The 20,594-nt window shown below is 38.4% G+C and overlaps 2 protein-coding genes across 4 annotated transcripts; one reads left to right on the top strand and one right to left on the bottom strand.

Annotated features, from left to right (window-relative positions):
• Positions 1-2,411: 2,411 nt before the first annotated feature.
• Positions 2,412-16,433, top strand: LOC131888910 (hormone receptor 4-like). Of its 3 annotated transcripts, none has more exons than XM_059237858.1 (13): positions 2,412-2,788; positions 9,018-9,109; positions 9,174-9,213; positions 9,333-9,957; positions 10,025-10,131; positions 10,250-10,398; positions 10,464-10,525; positions 10,657-10,803; positions 10,869-10,991; positions 12,564-12,830; positions 13,128-13,323; positions 13,658-13,782; positions 16,191-16,433. In XM_059237858.1, exons 2-13 carry the CDS (start codon positions 9,046-9,048, stop codon positions 16,269-16,271), a joined length of 1,986 nt encoding a protein of 661 aa, XP_059093841.1. In that variant the 5' UTR covers positions 2,412-2,788; positions 9,018-9,045; the 3' UTR covers positions 16,272-16,433. The 3 variants fall into 3 exon arrangements, with proteins under 3 accessions (XP_059093841.1, XP_059093842.1, XP_059093843.1); XM_059237859.1 differs by lacking the exon at positions 2,412-2,788 and adding an exon at positions 8,205-8,262; XM_059237860.1 differs by lacking the exons at positions 2,412-2,788; positions 9,174-9,213 and having other exon boundaries at positions 9,048-9,109.
• On the bottom strand, positions 16,382-19,426 carry LOC131888911 (DNA mismatch repair protein Msh2-like). Its single transcript, XM_059237861.1, has 2 exons — positions 17,880-19,426; positions 16,382-16,980 (listed from the first exon to the last, which is right to left on the bottom strand). Exons 1-2 carry the CDS (start codon positions 19,153-19,155, stop codon positions 16,382-16,384), a joined length of 1,875 nt encoding a protein of 624 aa, XP_059093844.1. The 5' UTR covers positions 19,156-19,426.
• Between the last annotated feature and the right edge of the window lie 1,168 nt (positions 19,427-20,594).

The raw sequence follows: 20,594 nt of genomic DNA, 5'->3' as shown, positions 1-20,594 counted from the left end.
CCTCACATAGCAATGCGAAAGAAGGTTCAGCTTCTAAAAACCGTGTTTGAAGCCCCAAACTTGCATCACTGACACTGGTACCAGCAAACAAACGAACCTGCCAGAGCTTGCCTAAACGTCCCCATATTGTTCATCTAATAATCTCTTGTTTGTCTGCACCTGGACACAGCAGAGGGTGCTTTCTCCACTCAATGAAAAGGACAATTAAATTTGGACGGTTGTACCTCTGTCCCTGGAGACTAAGTCCCAATGATACCTATGATTGTCATTATACCCTAATTATGCCCTAATGTATGAACTATCCTATGATTGTCATTGTACCCCCAACGCAGTAAATACTTGCCTCCAATTACAAGCTAGATTTTATAAGGTGTTACAGAATTTTACTTTGGCTATAGTGACTTTATGGCTGAACCATTTACTTTCAAAATTAGTTCGCCAATTGCCAAGGAAGTTCATTTTGCATTGAAACCAGAGCGACACGTTGTCAACAACAACTTTTACAGGACGGAAGCCGACATGAGCAAGCCATTTCTAGGGACAGTACTGAGGGTGTCACTTGTGAGGCAGGCAGTGTATGTTTTCAGTACATATTTGACTAATTGTCCTTGGCCCGACATCCCTTCGGAGTATTGGAGGTCAAATCTAAGATGGAGATAGTAAACAAGAATGAAGGGACCGAGAAAAGCAAGGAATCAAGAAGATATGTAAACTAGGAAAGCAACACAAAAACTCAGAAATAAACTCATCAAACTGGTCTAATACAAAATGAAATCAGTACACTAATGAACGATAAATTTTACTGCCAAGGACCAATACAATCAAACTAAAGAACTACTCATAACGATTTGGAACTAGAAATACTACACTACAAATCAGAGAGAAACTGCTAAAGCTAAACATTAACATAAATGAGCAATAAACTTATTAGGTTTTAAAGTAATAACGCCTTACCAAAGTGCCGTGAAAAAACAAACCTAATTGAGTGAATGAATGGCAATTCCCATTCATTCATCCACACACAAACACGATGAACACTACACGTGCACAGCAAAAGCTTTCATTAAGTGAAGAAAAAACAGTTTTTTCTCGATAATAGATCAGCTTTAGCAGTTATACCAAAGAACTTCAAATGAGAAACCAAGAAATCACGGCACAGTCTTTAATGCGGATAAACCAAAGAAATTATCTATGTTTCGTCATTTTTATTTGTGCTCAGGCAATGCATTGAAAACGCCATGTTCAGAGGTATTTATAACGAATGTTTTTTTTGCCTTTAGCATCAGGATTGAGGCACGTTTTATTACAAAATGATCACAAGAATGTTCAAAAGCTTTGCAAGAGTTCTAGAAGATTCCAGGACGTATGTTAATGTGAGGAAATCTAGTGTGATTCGGGAATTTTCATCACCCCTTTAAAATGAGTTACCTTTTGCGCAAAAATCTTTTTGAATCAGGAATGGTCAAGTTCAAGGAGATTGACAAGGCTCTCAAGGTAAAGATTCCTTCTTCAACCGTTCAAAGTGTAATGAAGAGAGTTCAGGGAAGAGGGACCATGGAGAATTTCCCAAGATCTGTTGGACCCAAGAAATTGTTACCAATTCACGATGGTACCACAACACTGATAAAGTTTTTGTGCAAATGCACTTCTAGTAACGATTTTCGTTGTTATTGAAACATAAGGAACAACTTTTGTAAAGAAAAAAAACCATTTTGTTACATTTGACTACAAATTGCTCCAACAATTGTGATGCTATACTTGAGAATCTTTATTCAAACTTGATCTTGAATTTTGACAGATTATATTAACATGGAATAAGAACATCGCTAGTACGGAGAAATTATTTATTGCAAGAGTGACAACCTTAAAAATTAAACTGCCACATGTATCACTGCATTAAGAATGGAAAGCCAAATGTAGTTGTATATTTGGGTTGCGTCAGTATTCAAGCCCGCATGTGTCCAAATTGGAAAAAGTTAGATCACATGCGATTAATGGTAAGAATGGTCATCCCCTTGAGAGAAAGTCGTCACAGTATGGAAGTCAGTCACTCAGTCAGTGACCCTACTGGAGAGTAGAGGTTGATCATGGCACAGCTGGTATCTAGGGCAAATCAGAGATACTTTGGAAGAAGATTGACGAGAAAAAATGAAAAGCACAATTAAGATTAATTCAAGGTTGGCTTCAACATCTGGAAGGAATTTCATGGTCAAAATTTGAAATGAAATCAACTTTGAAATAAATTAGTCCTATTGCGCTATAAACGTATCTAGTACCGATGTGAGTTCTTAGGGCCATGACCGAAAGGCTCTCTCTGCCCACCCAGCCAAATAATGACAACAACTCCAATCTTTCCAGGCTTGCTCTCTCTGTCAGCTTATGCATGGCCTGTGTCAGCGTTCATCAATGCCGAGCTTGTGTGTATGTATGAAGCGATGAAGAGAAAGAATCACCAATCAGCAGCAGCTATCGGCAGTTGAGGGCTGGTCTTCTCCCTCGTTCCGTGGCTTGGTGGGTCGCTGGCTGGCCCGCTCATTTCCTCAACTCTAGAGGAGCTTGTCTTCATCGAGGGTGCGTTCCTTCTCCAGCCAGCCGGCTGGATATCGACTCCAAGTGCTCCCCCTATCGGTTGCTGCCTTTTAAGTGAAGTTCATTCACCTTTCTCGAAACCCCTACACCTTGGAGTTCAGTAAAGAACATTTTTTGGGTGTTTAGTCAATGCTACCATACAACAGTGTGTTCAGTGCCATCGTGATAAAACTCATTCAAATGAAGACTTGATTCGAAAGTAAGAAACTCCTTTGATATGCTATTGCACTTCGATTTCTGATGCGCTGAAAGAATGAACACGTCGGGTTCAGAGTTAAGTGATGGGCCCTCAACAGTTTCACTTTTTGTGATGGAAGCAAATTGGCTTGTGTGTCTGCAAAAGACCAAGTGATTCATTTTCTGATCTCAAGAACCATTGATGTCTATTTAGTCATTTTATCCCACACACCATTGCACTATTAACTAATCGTAAGGACCCGTTAGTGGAAGGTCATTGACCTTACCCCTCAGTTCTATCTACACATTCGGAGCCGAAACAGCGACGACAACACTGGGAACAGTAGGAAAGAACATCAGCAGCAGCGGCAGACGGGAAGGAAGAAGCAGGCCTAGAAGCAGGGGTAGAAACAGCAGGCCCCGGCTGTTCGCGCTAGTCCCCCATCCAGTCTGTGGAGGAACGAGAGAACTAGTAGCAGGCGAGCAGCCCCACCAGCAACTAAGGCATGTTTTCCCGAACTACTTCACGATGGTAACAGTTTTACCGATTTCAACTGAACGATTTCTCATTCTAAGCGGCTGGAAAGCCAATTTTGAATGATGCAAATTCGTGATGGACCGAAAACAATTTCTGCAGAAAATTTCGACCAATTTCTATTTCTTTAGCCTACTGAAGTCTAAAGCAAACAAGCGTTGCAAGCTATTGATTTGTTTTTCTTGTTTGAAGTAGAACCACTGAAATAGAAGAGTACGCACATGAGATTTTCAGTCCCAAAACGTCGTTTCCATTGTACTGTGGTTCTTCAGTTCACCCCCAAGGCGGCTTTTCCTGTGTTATGTATTTACTTCATTATTGTTGAACTCAGCAAGAAAATACATTGGGTGCAAGATTTTTTTTAAATTTTATAGTCTCTACGACGGTAAAAATAACAATTTAGCTGATTCGGAAGGTTGAGATTCACAATTGATGCAACCTTAGACCTGGATTGGCAAAAGTGATGCATACATTTGAGTTAAACTACCATTTGCCAAGCTTCAACTTAAGATAGAAGGAAGTGTAATTTCGTTTGTAGTAATTTCCTTTGCTTAAAAATGTCAAGTTTAATGGAATTGAGAGTGGAGTAAAAAATTGAAAGTGGTGTTGAAAACATCAAATAACAAGAATATTAGCATTCAAAAACATTCACCCATACGAATTTGGCATTCCTGAATGGGCGGACTCAAAATTCTTTACTAGATTCCAACGCGCCTTCAGGTCTTCATCCCTGTATTGTGCGTTAAACGAGGGAGGTAACGTTAGGTTAAATCAGGTCGAGTTTGATTACACATTTGAATCAATACTCGAAACATTTGTTTGATGAACAAATGTAGACAAGTAAGCCAAAAAAGGATAACACAAACGTAATGAAAATAGGCTCCAACTGTATATAAAATCTTTCACCATCATCATTATACACAGTTTACAAAACCATATACAGTCACCGAAAGGGGCGATGAAATTAGTCATGCAGATCATCCCATTCATTTAAGAACACGCACACAAAAATATTTTGGCGTAACAATGAGTTTCTTACTGCATCCCTAGCATTAGAAACAAAGTCTTGACATTTGCTATGACAAATGTTTTAGGCGCACATTTTGGCATCCCTGTGAACACAGCCGGAAGCAGGGTTGCGTTATCAGGGATTGTCAACCTTCCGGCCCGACTAATTTGTCATTTTAAAGGCCTTAAAGACTATAATTTTTTTTTAAATGCACCCGATTCATTTTATTGCTACGTTTTACAACAATGACGGAAGTACATAACACAGAAAAAGCCACCTTGGGGTGAACTGAAGAACCACAATACAATGGAAACGACGTTTTGGGACCAAAAATCTCATGCGCGTACTCTTCAGCTATAGCGGCTCTAGTTTGAAGGAGAAACAAGACCTCATAATAGAGGCCCCGTAGTGGCCAAACGGTGTTCTTTTCAAGTTGGAAAAAGAAACAAAAATGGTGGCATCTCGAGCAACCATTTTATTCTTGATTTTAACCTCAGCATATTTGGACGTGTACCGCTGTCCTCTAAAAACACTAATTTAATCAATTTAGTAATGCTGATTTTCCTCTAAAGTACGCAATATCTCATCTAGCTGTGTATATAACTAAAGACAGTGATTTAAATGCCTTTCAAATTTTGACTGAAATATCCAAACATATCATATCATGACACTTGTCTACCATGTAAAATGATAAACAACTTCAGTTATATTGCTCTTTATGTGGTTCTAGCTCAAAATAAAAACTACCATGCTTGTCAAATTTAAAAACTATGATTTCCGAATTTTTATTGGTTTAAGCAACCAGGGCGGTTGTTCCTCAATAAAAGAAACGAATTACAGTTCCACTTACTTGGGCCAAGATGAGTAATTCATCACTCAACCATTCCTTGTCAAACAATGGAATGGCGTTACTTGTTAGAGTTACTGTTCCCAAAGTCAAATTGGTCAATATTTCTGAACTATTTTTGATGCATAGAATGGCTATTTTCCCACAAAATATGCGGAATGTACATAATGGGGAACACAAACCATTAGCTAAATATTTGCAAAAAGATAAAAAACCATGAAATACCCCAAAGGGATTCGTCATTTAAAGTAGAATCAAAAAACGATCTGCTTTGCAGCGAAAAACCTCAAGACCGCTGTGGAGGTTAAAAAGAAACGAGTAGCGAGCATTTTTTGGGTCGTAGCAATTACGCCATTCTTTATTGTAATCGGTGTAAACAACAGCGGTAATTGGTGAGCCGGAAAGAAGATCCCTCAACACATAATTACTCGTAATTATGTTTTATTATTTATGTAAAATAAATAACGCAAAAACAAGCCGCAAGCCAAAAACAAAGAATATCAATAAAGGAAGCACCTTGTTTCCTTATAAATGCGCTAAATGACGAAATTATTATGTTAGATATTATTTGTCACCTAAAGTATGCAGGGAGCCAAAGGCAAAACGGTAAAGTGTAACCAGGGATTGGTTGAACTAGGTCTCTCTATTAGAAAAGTACGAGCATGAAAAGCGACCCCTGACGGGCGCAGCCTCCAAGATCCAAGAAGCCAAAATTTATAACATTGAAAAATAATTGGAACCAGTTTTAGGTGACAATGCGTGCTCTAATCCTGCCAACGACTTTTTCAAAAGGAGAGCCAATGTCATGTAGTGCACGATGTTGGTTGTTCCGCAAGGCTCCATTGTAGGACCTCTCCAACTTTTCATCATATTGATTGTTCCTCTTCAAAAAGCTTGATATTAGGTACCCACAATACTGATAAAGTATTCTTGCAAATGCCAAGACGTCTAATAACAATTTTCGTTGTTATTGAAAGAAAAGGAACAACTTTTGTAAAAAATCATCTTGGATTCTAGCTCACATTAGAACATCAATCCGCCTAGAAAGAGATGATGTTATCAAAAACGCAATCAATAGATGATTGGAATAACCTTATTTGCGCTTCCAATAAAATTTTTATTCAGATCCATGGAGCAAACGATAAGATATCTCGCTTTCAAAGACTGCATTTGGATCAAATTTGACTACAAATTGCTCCGGTTATATCTTAAAACAATTGCCAAGATATATAAAAAGCTTTTTCTAAGCCTCAAATATAAATGGAAATGGTTCCCTTTTCTGAAGAAGGTAGAAAAGCCCGAATAGAGTTTGCAATATAACTAAAAACTTTCTTAATGTCAATACTTTACAATTGAAATGCCATACTTGTCAACCACAACTTTAATCAAGCTTAATCTTGAATTTTGACAAAATTTTATTAGCGTTGAATAAAAACATCGCTAGTACGTAGAAATTAATTATTGCATAAAGTGAAAAATTTGAAAATTAAACTATCACATGTATCGTTCAAATATTTTAGGAACATGACAGGATAGTGCAGCTTTTGGCACTTAAGTAAAATGAAAGGCAATTTTAAGCGCCATTTTTTGCTACTTTTAGCTTTTAAAGAAATCTTAAAGAAAATGCAGATTTTTTTTTCTTATTGTGTCATTGAAAAAGACAATGATATGCCTTGGGAATAACTGGAAGCATAATTAGGCCATTTTTCGATGTTTTAAGGTGTAAAACGCAACCTTCACGTTGTAATAACTAGTCATGTGCTAAATAGAAGGTTATGAGATTTCACATCAATACATAACTAAGAGTATGTTTAATACTGATCGACCACTTTTTGTCAGTAATGCATTTTACTTTACTTTAAGTGATTTAACACATCTTAGCTACTATTAAGCATGTGCATTTCACAAAAGTTGTTCCTTTTGCTTCTTTGACAAAGAAAAACATATCTTGATGTCTTGGCATTTGAGCTAACACTTAACCAGAAAATATAACCACCGTGATTACTTATTATGATAAAATGTGCCTCTATATTGACGTTGAAGGTCATGGCTTGCTGGGGTACCGTATTGCTAGAGCATCCGCTTTCAAATTTGCGAATCTTGGTTTGATCCCAGGCTTCCCAAGTCCAAGCTCCTTTGCAGTATTTAAATTACAACATGAGTTGCTGCTTTAACAGCTTAAATGGGCGAACCTGCGGTCATTCCAGAGGGTGAGGTAACACCTAATGTTGGCTGTGACAACGAAGCGGGAATATCCTTCACGTGGGACACTCAAAATCAGATGGCAAGCCGAGCAAGAGAGCTGCCATCTGACTTCGTAACAAACAAAACAAACAAAAAGACGTTGAATGCAAAAAATTAACCGAATCCTTTGAAAATGGCGTTTTCAATGTATTGAGTGAATACATATCCTAATGCTGTTCCTCCTTTTGTCTTAATAACGAAAAAATAGAGCTAGAAGTTTTGAATAAATTCGAAAAAAAAATAAGATACACTTACCGGACACGTCTTTCAAGCCTTGTAGCTCAGTGATTAAGAAAGATATTTAAAAAAATAGTTGCAGGGGTTTCTTGGCATATCTAGCTAAATCCTTTGTTTCAACAGCCTCTTTGTGTTTGAAAACACTGATGGAAACAATCCGCGAAAATTGTTTTGCCAGGATCGTCTTGACCAACTTCAGCATCGCCAGGAGTACCGTTTGCAGGGTCAAGAACACGTATGATGCCACTGGCAACTTCAGTGATTGCTCAAAATAAAAAAGATCCAAAAGATTTCGACTTCCACTGCAATAAGCATGGTCGACAGTAACTTGGACATATTTGACTCCGCCAAATTTACCCGAATAGTATATCGGCAAATTTAGAAACAATTGAAATTGAAAAAATCTTACTCACGCTAACCAAGCTAAGCAGATTCACTCGCCATATACATTCAAAACTATAGGGAGGAACATGGCAAGTTTTAGGCTGGCGCTAGAAGAATTCTAGTCAACCCGTTTTTTTATTCTAGGGTTCAACTTTTCAGGTGTCCAAGTATAGTCTGATCTAAACGGGTGATACAACATGGACGAATCAAAAAATTGACTCGCGCGAATAAAAATTACGAGTGAGATGAATTGAGTTAGATGTTAGTGGTTGCCAGAAACATCCAAGCACTCCTTGAAAGTGATCTAAAGGTGTTTGAACCATTACTGAGCGAAAAAGAACCAACTCTTTCACGATCCTTGAATTCCAATGTCAATAATTTTGAATTATAAACCGTCAAAAAACGTGAAATCTGGACCATAATGGCTGGAAGTGATCAGCAGTAGCCTCTTCTGAAGGATGGCGTGTAAAAGCCGATCCAAGGCAAGGCCTAATTCATCGTTTTAGCCCGTTTCCAGGCTACCTGACAACAAGTGGAAAGACCTTCAGTTGAATTGCAACCTCCATGCATTAAGTTATTTTGTTGACTCCTTCGTCTTTATTCATTTTTTCAAGCATCTACGTCAAAAATAAAGTTTCCTCCACCGGTCTGTTTCCGGAAGCACTGAAACTTGGAATTGAACAACCCTAGGAAATTTGCAGAAAAAAGCACCAAAATTTACTTTTTATTTTCAACTTTATTTCTGGGAACTTGAGAAAACCGTGTTATTGGACTTCCAGATTGCAAACTAAGTAGTCGATCCACCGCATTTGACATTTTCAATGCTTTTTGTTGTTCGTTTCGGTTTTCGGTTTTAATAAAGTGGTCAACAATTGGTTTTACAATCAACCTCATAACTGTTGTAACCTTTAAACATCCAAGATTCGAACAATTGGTGTTTTAACACCAATAATTTTCAACAATGAACTAATCCCATTCTTTTTCGTTATTTTTAGATCAAGTCTTTTCTATGAAAGAGCAAATATGAGCCTCTTTCATAACCTCAAGTTGAAAAGGCGTAAAATCGACTCTCAATCAAGTAGCGATGGTATGTTGGTTTCATCAAATGCACCAAAAAGTGTTACTTTTCTAATTTTTCTTTTGCGACCTAGGAGAAGGAGGCGAGGGAAACGATGTTGATATCTCATTAAGGTATGACAAGTAGTCTCATCTTTCTTTATTTTTGCGTTGTTGAGCACAATTTTTATTGCAGATGACGATGATGACTGAATAGGCTATCATGTTTATCTTATAAAATACTAATGTTTCAGTGATGTTCATTTCTCGAGGCATCGGCCTGACGCCGTCACCTCAAGCCAATCACATACTTGTAACGGAAAGTTTGAACAACCATCTTCTTCAAGTGCCAGTCCGGAAAGAAATCCGAGTGTTGCCTTAAAGTACTCTCCTCAAGATATTCCCAATGTTCTCATGAAAGACAACGATGGAGTCAAAACAATGATCTGGACCAACCTCCGGAAGTCTTTGCCGCCTAGTCGAGGCTTCGACCAATCAAAGCAAAATCAACTGCCTCATCACCTGCCCCATATGATTGCAAACACCTCCGCCTCTACCACTTCTTTGGCCGTTGCTTCTCATTCGTATCTCTCTGAGGGAAATTGCGACAATGGGATCGGGAGCCACATCGACTTGGGACCAAACGAACAACAAGCATTGAAAATGTCAAATGCGGTGGATGGACTCCTAAGTTTGCAATCCGGAAGTCCTATGACACGATTTTCTCAAGAAGTGCCCCAATCAACGTCACAAACCTCATTGTCCGGGGATATTAGAGGAAATCCACCTGGTTATTCCAGAGGGCTACCAATCAACATGGAGAAACTCTGGGAAGGTGATAAATCTCAATTACCATCTCAAACTCCCAACAAATCAGAGGTACCATACACAATTCGTCCGACTTTGCTGGGCTTGTCTCATTCGTGGTTTTGTTTGTTTCTCATAGGAAACAGATGGAAAAGTGGGGCCAACAGAGGAGGACGAACCTTTAATTTGCATGATTTGCGAGGACAAGGCAACCGGTTTGCATTATGGAATAATAACATGTGAAGGGTAAAGAGCCAACCATTCATTTTTTGACCATTCATTTGTGTTGATATTTGAGTTGTCGATCTTGTTGAGGCAAATGGCTAACCTGTTTTCGTTCTCACTTTTTTCATTAAATTTGCAGGTGCAAAGGCTTTTTCAAGAGGACAGTTCAAAATAAGCGTATTTACAACTGCGTTGCTGAGGGCAGTTGTGAAATTAATAAAGCCCAAAGGAACAGATGTCAATATTGTAGATTCCAAAAATGCCTTCATAAAGGCATGGTTCTAGCAGGTATGTGTCTTTTTTCCGAACCAACAAATATCAAATACAGTATTGATTATTGATTTCTGTTTCAGCTGTGAGAGAAGATAGAATGCCTGGAGGGAGAAATTCTGGTGCTGTTTATAATCTGTATAAGGTAAATTCGAAAGAAGGTTCAACGCATAAGAAATTTGTCCTCAGAAAAAGTATATTAGCCCTAAAGTATTCTTAAGATCCAGCTGAAGTGGCCTTTACGAACTCTTTAATCAGTAATCAACCACCCTCTAGGTGAAATATAAAAAGCACAAGAAAACCTCACCAGGCAGATCAGACGTATATGGAAACAAACCTGTCAATGATTTGGAAGTTACACAATTCAGCAACCACTCACAGAACATTAACATCTTAAGAGCAGCTTTAACCGGAAATGTGGAGGTCAGTTTCTATTTCTTACTTTTTTGCATTTACGAGTATAAATGCCATCAAAACCTTTTTTTCAGATATCTTCTCATTATAAATCCATACTTGGCCGATGTCATAACCATGTTAATGATCAGGAAAATATACACCTGATCAATGATCTGATTGCCTGTGACGAATTTGAGGATATGGCAACATTAAAGGTACATGCAATAGACTTTCAAAGCGTTAAGGTCTCCGTTTTATTGGTTGTGATGAACCAAAATACTTTCTAGAGGAATATGCTTGTTGAAAGTAATCAGCTCTATTAAATGAAATTATAAGAGTGAACATTTCTTTTTCTCGTTTCAACCGAGAAAAAATGTACAACCAATCATTTCAAGGTCTTTGAATAGGAGTCGCTTGGAATATGTAATCAATCGGAACATCACACAAAATCACAACATTATTTCTAAAGATTGATTTATTGCGAGTATAAAATGAAACTGTACAATAGTTTTTAGCTATTATGTCGTATTCGATATATTTGCACAAACGTTTCCGAGCAGTAACACAGGTGGCACTCATAGTCGCCCCATCTAGATGCGTCAACTCCGTGTACAACGTTATCTTCTGTAAATTTAAAGGGTATTTTTTGCGCAAGGCAACAAAATGCTATTTATACATACGATTTCAGCTCTTTTGGTCAGTTTTTAGCTCAATCGAACTTTTGTTCCAAAATTTATGGCCAAAACTTGGCACAAGGACAAGAAGGGCACAACAGTGATAGGATCATGTAACTTTTTTCCAACAGGCGTTCGAATGAGCTGAAATCTGGCCAACGCTTTCTTTGTCTAGCAGAGCCCAACTCAAAAGAATAAATTTTCATTTTGTTGCTTGGTATACAAAAAAGGCCCATGTTCACTACAACAGTCACAATCCACTGGCGACCGCGTTCTTCCCATTGATGAAGGAGTGATGAGGAAGTGCATTATAATCTATCTAATAAAAACCCTTTCAACCCTTTCTCCTCTGCTTAAGCCCTGTTTTGGTTCATCGCAAGTGTAACAACTAGATCCGTCATGTTATATCATCAAATTTCGGCTAGTATACCTTGTCCCCTCAATCAAATTAATGGGTTAGTGCCAATGGTGTTTCTTTGAAACGTACGGTGGGGAGAAATAGAAAGTTACCGAAACAAAATTATAATCGTATGTAGAGGCCAATTTGTTTTGGCTACACTTTTTTCAATCCTTTTTGGACCTCTTGCCTTTAGGCAAGATGTAAAATCGAAGGAAAATTTTATGCCCGGTTTCTTAGCTACAGCACTTTTGAACCATCAAATTTGCTCATTATTCGAACTAATTTTGAGCAATACCCATATGGCAAATGTTTATCACATTTCAAGATAACATGTCCAAACACCTCAGCTAAAAAAAGGAACAAACATGTATGATATTGAATGCTCAAGTGTGTATTTTAAGTACTTTTTTGAAATGCACATGAATACTGTATGTCGTCAAAAAGAAAATTGTTCCTTTTGGTCTCCTGATTTCAAGAAGTGCTTCAATGTACGATAATAAGTTCGTTTGATATTTTTTTGTTTGTCCAAACCGTGATCCTGGTTCAACGCTAGATGAAGGCTGGAAAAAGTTCAGCTTCGCAAGTGAACAGTCACTGTGCTCGGGACCAAACCCTAGTCTGGGACGGCACACAATGAGGAGCAGTGGGCACCGCTCTGCACGATGTTTCATCTCTGAAAATAATACTTTAATCATCTTTGAACATGTTTTCAGAATATTGGGGAGCTACTGAACCAGAATACATCCGACCTTCAACAAAAACTGTGTCAGATTGGAGATTCCATTGTTTATAAATTAGTAGAATGGACAAGACGGTTGCCATTTTACAAAGAATTGCCAGTGGATATTCATACCAAACTTCTCACTCATAAGTGGCATGAATTATTAGTTTTAACTACTTCAGCTTACCAAGCAATTCATGGTTCAAGAAGGATGGGAACTATTAGAACTGACGGCGAAAAAGCCGAACTTCATCAAGAGGTGAGTTCTATTCTGTACACGCAATTGTCATTCTTTACAGAATTGAATCAAAGCTTTTATTGTGTCTTGTGCGAGGAATGTTGTTTTTTTTTTTTCAAAACCATATTTTAGGAAGCCCTTATTAATTGCCAAGGAAACACGTCTTGCTTCATCATTTTGGCTTTTTTCATTCCACTGGGAATATTTAAGCCTCATTCTTGTGGATGGTTTTTGAAAAAAAAAGTTTTGTTGGTGCTATTCAAGAAAATTTTGAAAATTTTTGAAGCTACGATAAAATAAAACAACTCTTACTTCTAGGTTTCAACCAACTTGGTTACGTTGCAAACTTGCCTGACTTCAATGATGGGAAAGCCTATCACAATGGACCAACTGAGGCAAGACGTCGGAAATATGGTAGAAAAAATCACCAAAGTAATTGCATTGTTTCGACAATGCAAATTGAAAATGGAAGAATACGTTTGCTTAAAAGTCATTGCGATGGTTGCAACTGCAGGTAAAATTGTTTATCCTAAAGTAATATCACATTAATACACATATAATGTACATGGATTAATAGAATGTTTAGTCCGAAACTGACGGGAATATTTCTTGGTGCAATTACTACAAAATTAAGCTTCAATTTCATGACCAAGTGTGTGCTCTGCCATTTGTTCAGTGCTAACTTGAGGGAAGAGCATTGGCCGACTAGTTACGTTTCTGGAATTTGGATTTGCAAATTTGAAACAATCCTTTGAACTAGTATTGTGCTCGGTTGATGCCAAAAATTGCAAGTTCTCACTGACATAACTCAAGATTCGTCTGAAAATGAAACTATTCTACCATTTCAGATAATCCATCTCCATCTCTGGTAACAATACATAATCGATACTTGGCGTGCTTGAAGGCTTTTGCTCATCAGCATCACCCCCAAGAACCAAACAGAGTTGAAAATCTTCTAGTCAGACTGCCCGAGGTAAATAATCATGTCATTGAATCTTTATTGTTCAATTTTCTGGCCTCAAATATTCGTAGGGAGTGTGTAGGTGTTGATCCAGTAGCAGGATTTAAGTCAGATTTAGACAAGTTTTGACTAAAATTCCTGATCAACACTATATTCAAGGAGGAAGTCCGCAAGAAAAGAAGAAAAAAAAGAAAATAGATTTTGGAAAATTGAGCAAACCGATGACTTCTCTTTTGAAACAACTAAAAATAGGCTCAAGAAAGCAATTATGTCGGACCTAATTTTAGCTAAGTAAGCCTTCCTTCTATCATTAGCTCTTATGTACTGAAACGCCAGAATATGACTCCCGAACATGGGCACCGAAAATGAGCTTGATATAATAACCAATAAGGATTTAAACTTGAAACTGATATTTTCTACTTTATGAAGAAACCTCTATCTATATTCTCACTAAAATACTCAGTATTCAATAATCATTTAGCGAGATGTGGAAGGAGGACGACGGTATAATTCCTCTGAACAACAACATAAAATAGGGAGATTTAGTTAGGTATGTGTCGACAATTGTTAAGTAGGGTAGAGGGTCCCATGGGTGCAGGAAAGAAAGGAACTTATCCGGTAAAAACCTGCACTGAGCTACAGGGACTGAGAAGGACAGAGTCCGTGGTCCGGTGAAAGATGAAGGGAGGGAGGTTGGGATTAGCGTCAGAAGAACCACCGGGTAATGATGGGAGAAGTGAATCTGAAAAGAGCAAGGAGCAACAGCAGATCGGAAATTCTCCACTTATAACAAGCAACCTATAATGTCGTTCGATATGTATAAATGTCGTTATTGTTCAGAATATGATTGAAACCGTTCTCATCACTGCTTCATTTCGGTTGGTTGTGTATAAATTGGATGCGAATTCCAAGAGATCGCACATTGAGCAACTATAGAAGTATCTACTTAATATGGAAAAATTCAATTTTGACTGAATCGCATGACATTAAAACAAGTTCTTTGGTAAATAGATAAATTAGGTGATAGAATCTGATCATTGAAAGGCGTTTTTTTGTCAATAAGAGACTGAATGACTTACTGCCAGTTGTAAATTTGTACTGTCATTATAAAGTGTTTGGAATAGATTGAAAAGCGGAAAAAATGATACGAAGAAGAAAAACGTTGAGTGGAAATTTCGCAAAAAATAGTAGAAGACACACCAAACTGAGTAAAATTCCCAAGAAATTATAACCAGGATTGGCCAAAACCGGCCCGTTGGATAAAAAAAATCCAAAACCCACCTATGGGCGGGTTTCTTACGGGCGGGTTAATTGCAAATATTTCTCAATTGTTTCCCTATTTTCCTAAGACCTTCGTTCTTCTTTGACTGTAATTTGATCAATAATAGAACAAAGGCCTCCTTTTTAAAGCTCTTTCCGCGGAGTTCGGGGCGTGGACGTTAACCGGTTTGAAAAATACATTGCTCAAAGTGGTGAGCGGATGCAAATTCTCGGTAACGTCCAAGCCTTAACTCCGAGGTACAAGCGTTTAAAAAAAACTGGCCTCAGGAAGGGACATGTCACAATGTCATGAACTAAAATGTTAAAGACACTGTGTTCAGTATTGTTGCTCATTCCTTAATGTCACTTGGTTGCAGGGCTTGAGAAATGGCGTTATGTGTAACACGTTGTTTTTTGAGTAACTGTACAGGTATAGTGTTACAATTTTGCAAAAAAACAATGTCAGGAACCGAACGGGTCTATGCAAGGGAAAGAAAAAATAAAGAAAGGTTTCCTGTCCGATTTTAAGAAGTTCCGTCTCAAATACAATGACTTATTTACTATAATGTTTTACTTCTTAGCCTGAAGCATTGGTTTTAAATCAGCAGGATTAATTCATTAAAAACGTCAACTTCACGTTTTGCCTGTTTTTGACTCTTAAGTCCGTCTGACGCAACCCCCCACCCCCAAAAACAAAAACCGGTATCAGTAACGCGTTACCTTTTCTAAAGAGCATCACTGTTTTAACAAATTAACAATAACGGAGTTTTTTTACTTACGGCTCTGGCTCTACTTGGTTGTCTTTGGCTAAAGCTAACAAAGGAAATTAAAAAAAGGTCTAGCTTTTACATTTGACACGAACACCTATTAAACCCATCCAATCAAACACCCCAATTAAACTTATCAAGTAAAAAAACCGTCCCACCCGCCCATTAAACCCCCCCAAAACCGCCCTGGGATTAACCCATTTGCCAACCCTGATTATAACCCTAAGAGAACAACAAAATTTGTGGGTCTTTCAGTATTCTTTATTGCTACTGGCAATATGATCACCAGCAATTTAAGTTTCAATTCTAATCTGTACCTATTTTGTCATGCTAGGAAGAATGGATAAATTGACAATTTTCATCCCATTCAAGAAATTCTCAATTCATTTTCAGGTCAGAGTTGCTGCCGGACTTTTGCTGGAGAGCAAGATGTTTTATGTGCCATTCTTGTTAAATTCCTCAATTGGCAACTAGCATCGTGCTTATTGCTACCTTCAAGAAATCCCACTGCCCGTTTTTTACTTCGTTTTTATTATGCAAAGTTATTGTTACAAGTTTTAGATACGTCGATGACAACAGTTGTTTTATACATTTCTACGTGATTTAACGCGAGAATAAATTTCATTACACTCCGAAGGTTCTTGTTCGAAATCACGCAAGTAGGATTTTGCTTTAGAGATGACTTCGGTGGGAAACTGAGCCAACTCCGCGATCTGAATTCCATAACTCTGGCTGGATTTTCCATGTTTGATTTTGTACAACAATAGGAATCTCTGGTCCTGGATGAGGGCAGTGCAGTGCATGTTAAATGATGAAGAGTGAATATCCGACAGGGAACATAATTCGTGAAAATGTGTGGCAATCACACATGGAGCCATTAGTCTGGTGGCAATATGCTCCGATATTGCCCAGGCCAGTCCAAATCCGTCTTGCGTAGATGTGCCTCGGCCCAGTTCATCCACCAAAATTAGACTTCTTTGTGATGCCACATCCAGGATCTCTTTCATATTGATCATTTCATTCATGAATGTTGAAATACCTTCACTTTGGTTATCCCCTGCACCAATTCGAACTAAAATATTATCCACTGGGTAAATTTGGGCAAAACTGCACGGGACGAAGCACCCCATTTGGGCTAAAAGAACTACCACACCAATAGATTTCAGGAATGTGCTTTTGCCACCTACGGAAAGAAATGGGTTGTTATTATCATTCCTAAGAATGCAATTCTTAAATATCGAATATTTTCCATTTTTTATGCAGGGCTCAAGTTTAGGGCAATATTTTCTTCAAATCAAACTAATTTCAAGTTGTCTTGACGCATTACTTTGAGTTCTGTTTGAGAAGCAACAAAGAATCATGTTTGTAGAGTGCTTCTTCGTGCAACGCCAGTGAGAGACAACCGAACTTATTTGTATCCAACTTCAGTAGCAAACACGCCTGAAAAGGATTCATGTGTATTTCAAGTACATTAAGTACTTCACTATTTAAGTGAGTCCTCGGCCATCAGGATTCGACTAATGCAGGACTTTTGCTCGCCTTACTAATTTATAAAGAAGTAAAAAAATGAGGCTTTGAGGTAAAATTGGGATCTTTTGCAGATCTTTTTGTACATAATCAGAGGCGCTTCTTTTGGAAAAAAGATGATTTTTTTCAAGAAAAGAGGGGAATGAAACAATTTTTTTTCCAGTCCTTAGAAAAGAAAGCAAGGAGTTCAAAGCCCGGCAAAATAAAATAGAGTGCGAAAGAGGAGAACAGAAAAGCCACAGGAGGCCTGCTAATAAAACACTTGGAACTGAAATAATCAGATACAAAAGCAAATATTCAAACTAAATTCGATACTTATATGGCTGCATTCGCATATACTACTTGATTTTGAGGCCCCGATTCGTACCTGACGAAAGGAATGGAGAAAGAGTTACGAACTAGCAAGATCCCCTAAAAAATACAATGACCATTTGCGCTAAGCAGGGTAGAATTTCAAAATTCATCTTCAAAGACTAAATCAGACCCAGAACCCTTTTTCAGTCCTAAGGTTAGTCGCAGCATTATCAATCCTTAAGCACTCTTTGTTAGACTTACCCATATTAGGGCCCGTAAGGATGCAGAAACCCTTTTCTTTGGTCAAGGTCATTGAGTTTGCAATGTAATGCATGCCATCGACACGTTCCAGGAGCGGGTGACGAATGTGGTCGAGACGAATGCAGTCGCATGTGTCGGATACATTAGGCCTCACGAATGGCAGAGGGGCAGAACTAGAGATATTAGCAAAGGATACAACACAATCAACAGTGCTCAGAAAGGCCTCAACTCGATGGAAGCACTCTTTGCCATAACCTTGAGTCAGTCTGTTCACTTCCTCCAAGATTAATTTAACTTCTTTAACTTGTTCTTGATGTATCTTTGTAGTTAAGTTGTTTAATCGATCCAGCTCTTTGGTTCTAAACTTGACACCAGATTTCAAAGACTCGAGAATTCTCACCCCGTGATGGCTACGAATTTTTTTCTCGTCTTTCAAAGTCACGCGGAAAAAGTAACCCAAAGTTTCGTTCTTCTCCAATTTCAAAGATCCATCTCTGAGGTCGTATTCGGATTCTTCTTGTTTGCGGTGTTTCGTCATCTCTTCGCTTAATTTGGTCAGTTCGTCTTGGAATTGTTTCATGTGAGGGCTGAAACTAGGCTTGATTCTCAAGTTTTCGAGCTGGCCGTTGCTTTTGATGGTTTCAATATCAAGTAAAGTGTCCATGAAGTTCAAGAAATGCTTCAGTTTGTCTTCACAATCGTAGATAGGAGCAAGCCAACCGTTCACGCTACTCGGAATCGAGCTTTGAGCGCAGTTGGCCCCTGTGGTTGGATTTGGGGTCTTCGTTGTTGTGGACGCCGTTGCCGCAGCTAGAGCCAATTCTCGAACCATAGCCAAGCAAGTTTCCACTGCTATAAACAGACGACAGACATGGTCCAGGTTTGCAGTGCTAGCTTCCACCCGAAGCAAAATTGCCTTGAGATCGCCACCGCTTTGACCCGCCAGAAATTCTTGCATCTGCTGCCGCAGTGCACCCTGGTTCACAAACAGCTCTACCAGATCAAGTCGGAAATGGATCGAGTCTGATGAAATCAAAGGACAGCGTAGCCACGCCTCCATTAGCGATCGACCGCCTTTTGTCTTCTGGCTTCCACACAACCAGGAGAGTAAAGTGGTAGGAGGCGTGCTCGCTGACAAAGAGGGGACAAGCCTCGACCTAGCAGAACCCGAGCTTTCCAATCCTCCTCCAACTAAGTCCAGCCCATTCAATGTCGTCTCACCCAGCACAAACGATGATGGTCCACGATCGGAAGGTGTTTGGCCGCCCACGAGCATGATAAAAATAATTTAGACTGCTACTTGAACGGATAATTCGGTATGGTCACTCACGACTATAACAGACTGACTGACTGACTGATTCACACATTCACTGAGGACTGACCAACACTAAACAGATAAACTGCGGCAAGTCCTCCATAACTGCGGCTACAGGGCACAGGATTGAAGCAATGTGAGGGGACGAGGGGACCGTCGACCTTCGATTGAGCTCCTTCCTTCCCTAAACCTGTCCAGCTGATCGGCGATCATGATCAAGGTGTAGACATTTCCCGCCCATAAACGACTGTTCAGTGCTGCCAAATACCTCGGGTCGAAGCGCCAAAATAGCAGTAAAAACATGCTAGAATTGATTACCTATAAAAGGTTTCGATCGAAAAAAAAATCACTTATGATCATTGTCAGAATTGCCTGCCTTTACTCTGCAGTTTTAGTCAAAATACTGTACGAAAAAGTGAAAAAGTTGTCATTGATTATAAAAATTTGGGCCAACAACTGGCTGGTTATCTCCTTTCACAGATTCCTTTCAAGTTCATCTTGAAAAAAACAGAAAGAAGATTCGCCCAAAAAATGAAATTTCAATACATAATTATTCAAAATATTGGCAAGTACAGCTTCACATTTTGAAAAAACAGGGTCCAGAATTAATAACATGGGACGAATTGAATATTTTAATTTGTAGACACTCAGGGCAGTAACAACAAAATTATAACAATTCTTTCCTTTTTTCGAAAAAGGAATGTAATCTCGTTGCATTTTAATATGGTATAATTACTCGTGACTCGTTCCTTTTTTTTCACGCTCCAAAGTGTGTTTAATTTCATGTTTCTCTCTTGGCAACTTAGGAAACTTTAAGCTTTTAGGCAATTTTAATAGAAATGTCCAGTTTTTGCTATTTTCATAGCCTGTATCCTGAAACGGGAAAATCGGGACTGAAAATTGTGCTTACTTTTGACAAAATTGAATGTGTTTGTGGTTTCAAATCTTTTATATTTGCCCTGCTTTATGCTTTACATCGCCTCACTCAAATTCCGTGAGATTAAAAGACCTGACTCAGACCGAAATCTTCTTTTAGCTTGGGTATTTTGCACCAAATTTCCCAATTCTCCCCATTTAAATAACTTTATAATCTCGAGAATTGCTTATGTTGCTCATGACTTTTTGTCGCAGTGTTGCAAATGTTCAACAATCAATAGACAATTGAATAATCAAAAGATAAGGAAAGAATCTCCGTTTTAGATGTGAAACATGTAAATAGCATTTACCCCACAAAAAGGTAAGACTTGCAATATATTTAAGTACTCGGTAAGTATCTGAAAAGAGGCTAAATAGTTGGAAGAAATGTGGAATATTTAATGGAAAAATATCGAAGATGCTCATTTTTAAACGTTTTTAGAAAAAAGTTTCAAATAACAGCGAAGAAATAAACCCAAAGTCAC

The sequence above is a fragment of the Tigriopus californicus genome, chromosome 10 (genome assembly GCF_007210705.1).
Source record: "Tigriopus californicus strain San Diego chromosome 10, Tcal_SD_v2.1, whole genome shotgun sequence".
In the NCBI taxonomy this organism is placed as follows: domain Eukaryota; kingdom Metazoa; phylum Arthropoda; class Copepoda; order Harpacticoida; family Harpacticidae; genus Tigriopus; species Tigriopus californicus.
The sequence above is the reverse complement of the archived record's forward strand: the minus strand, read 5'-3'. Positions and strand labels throughout refer to the sequence as shown.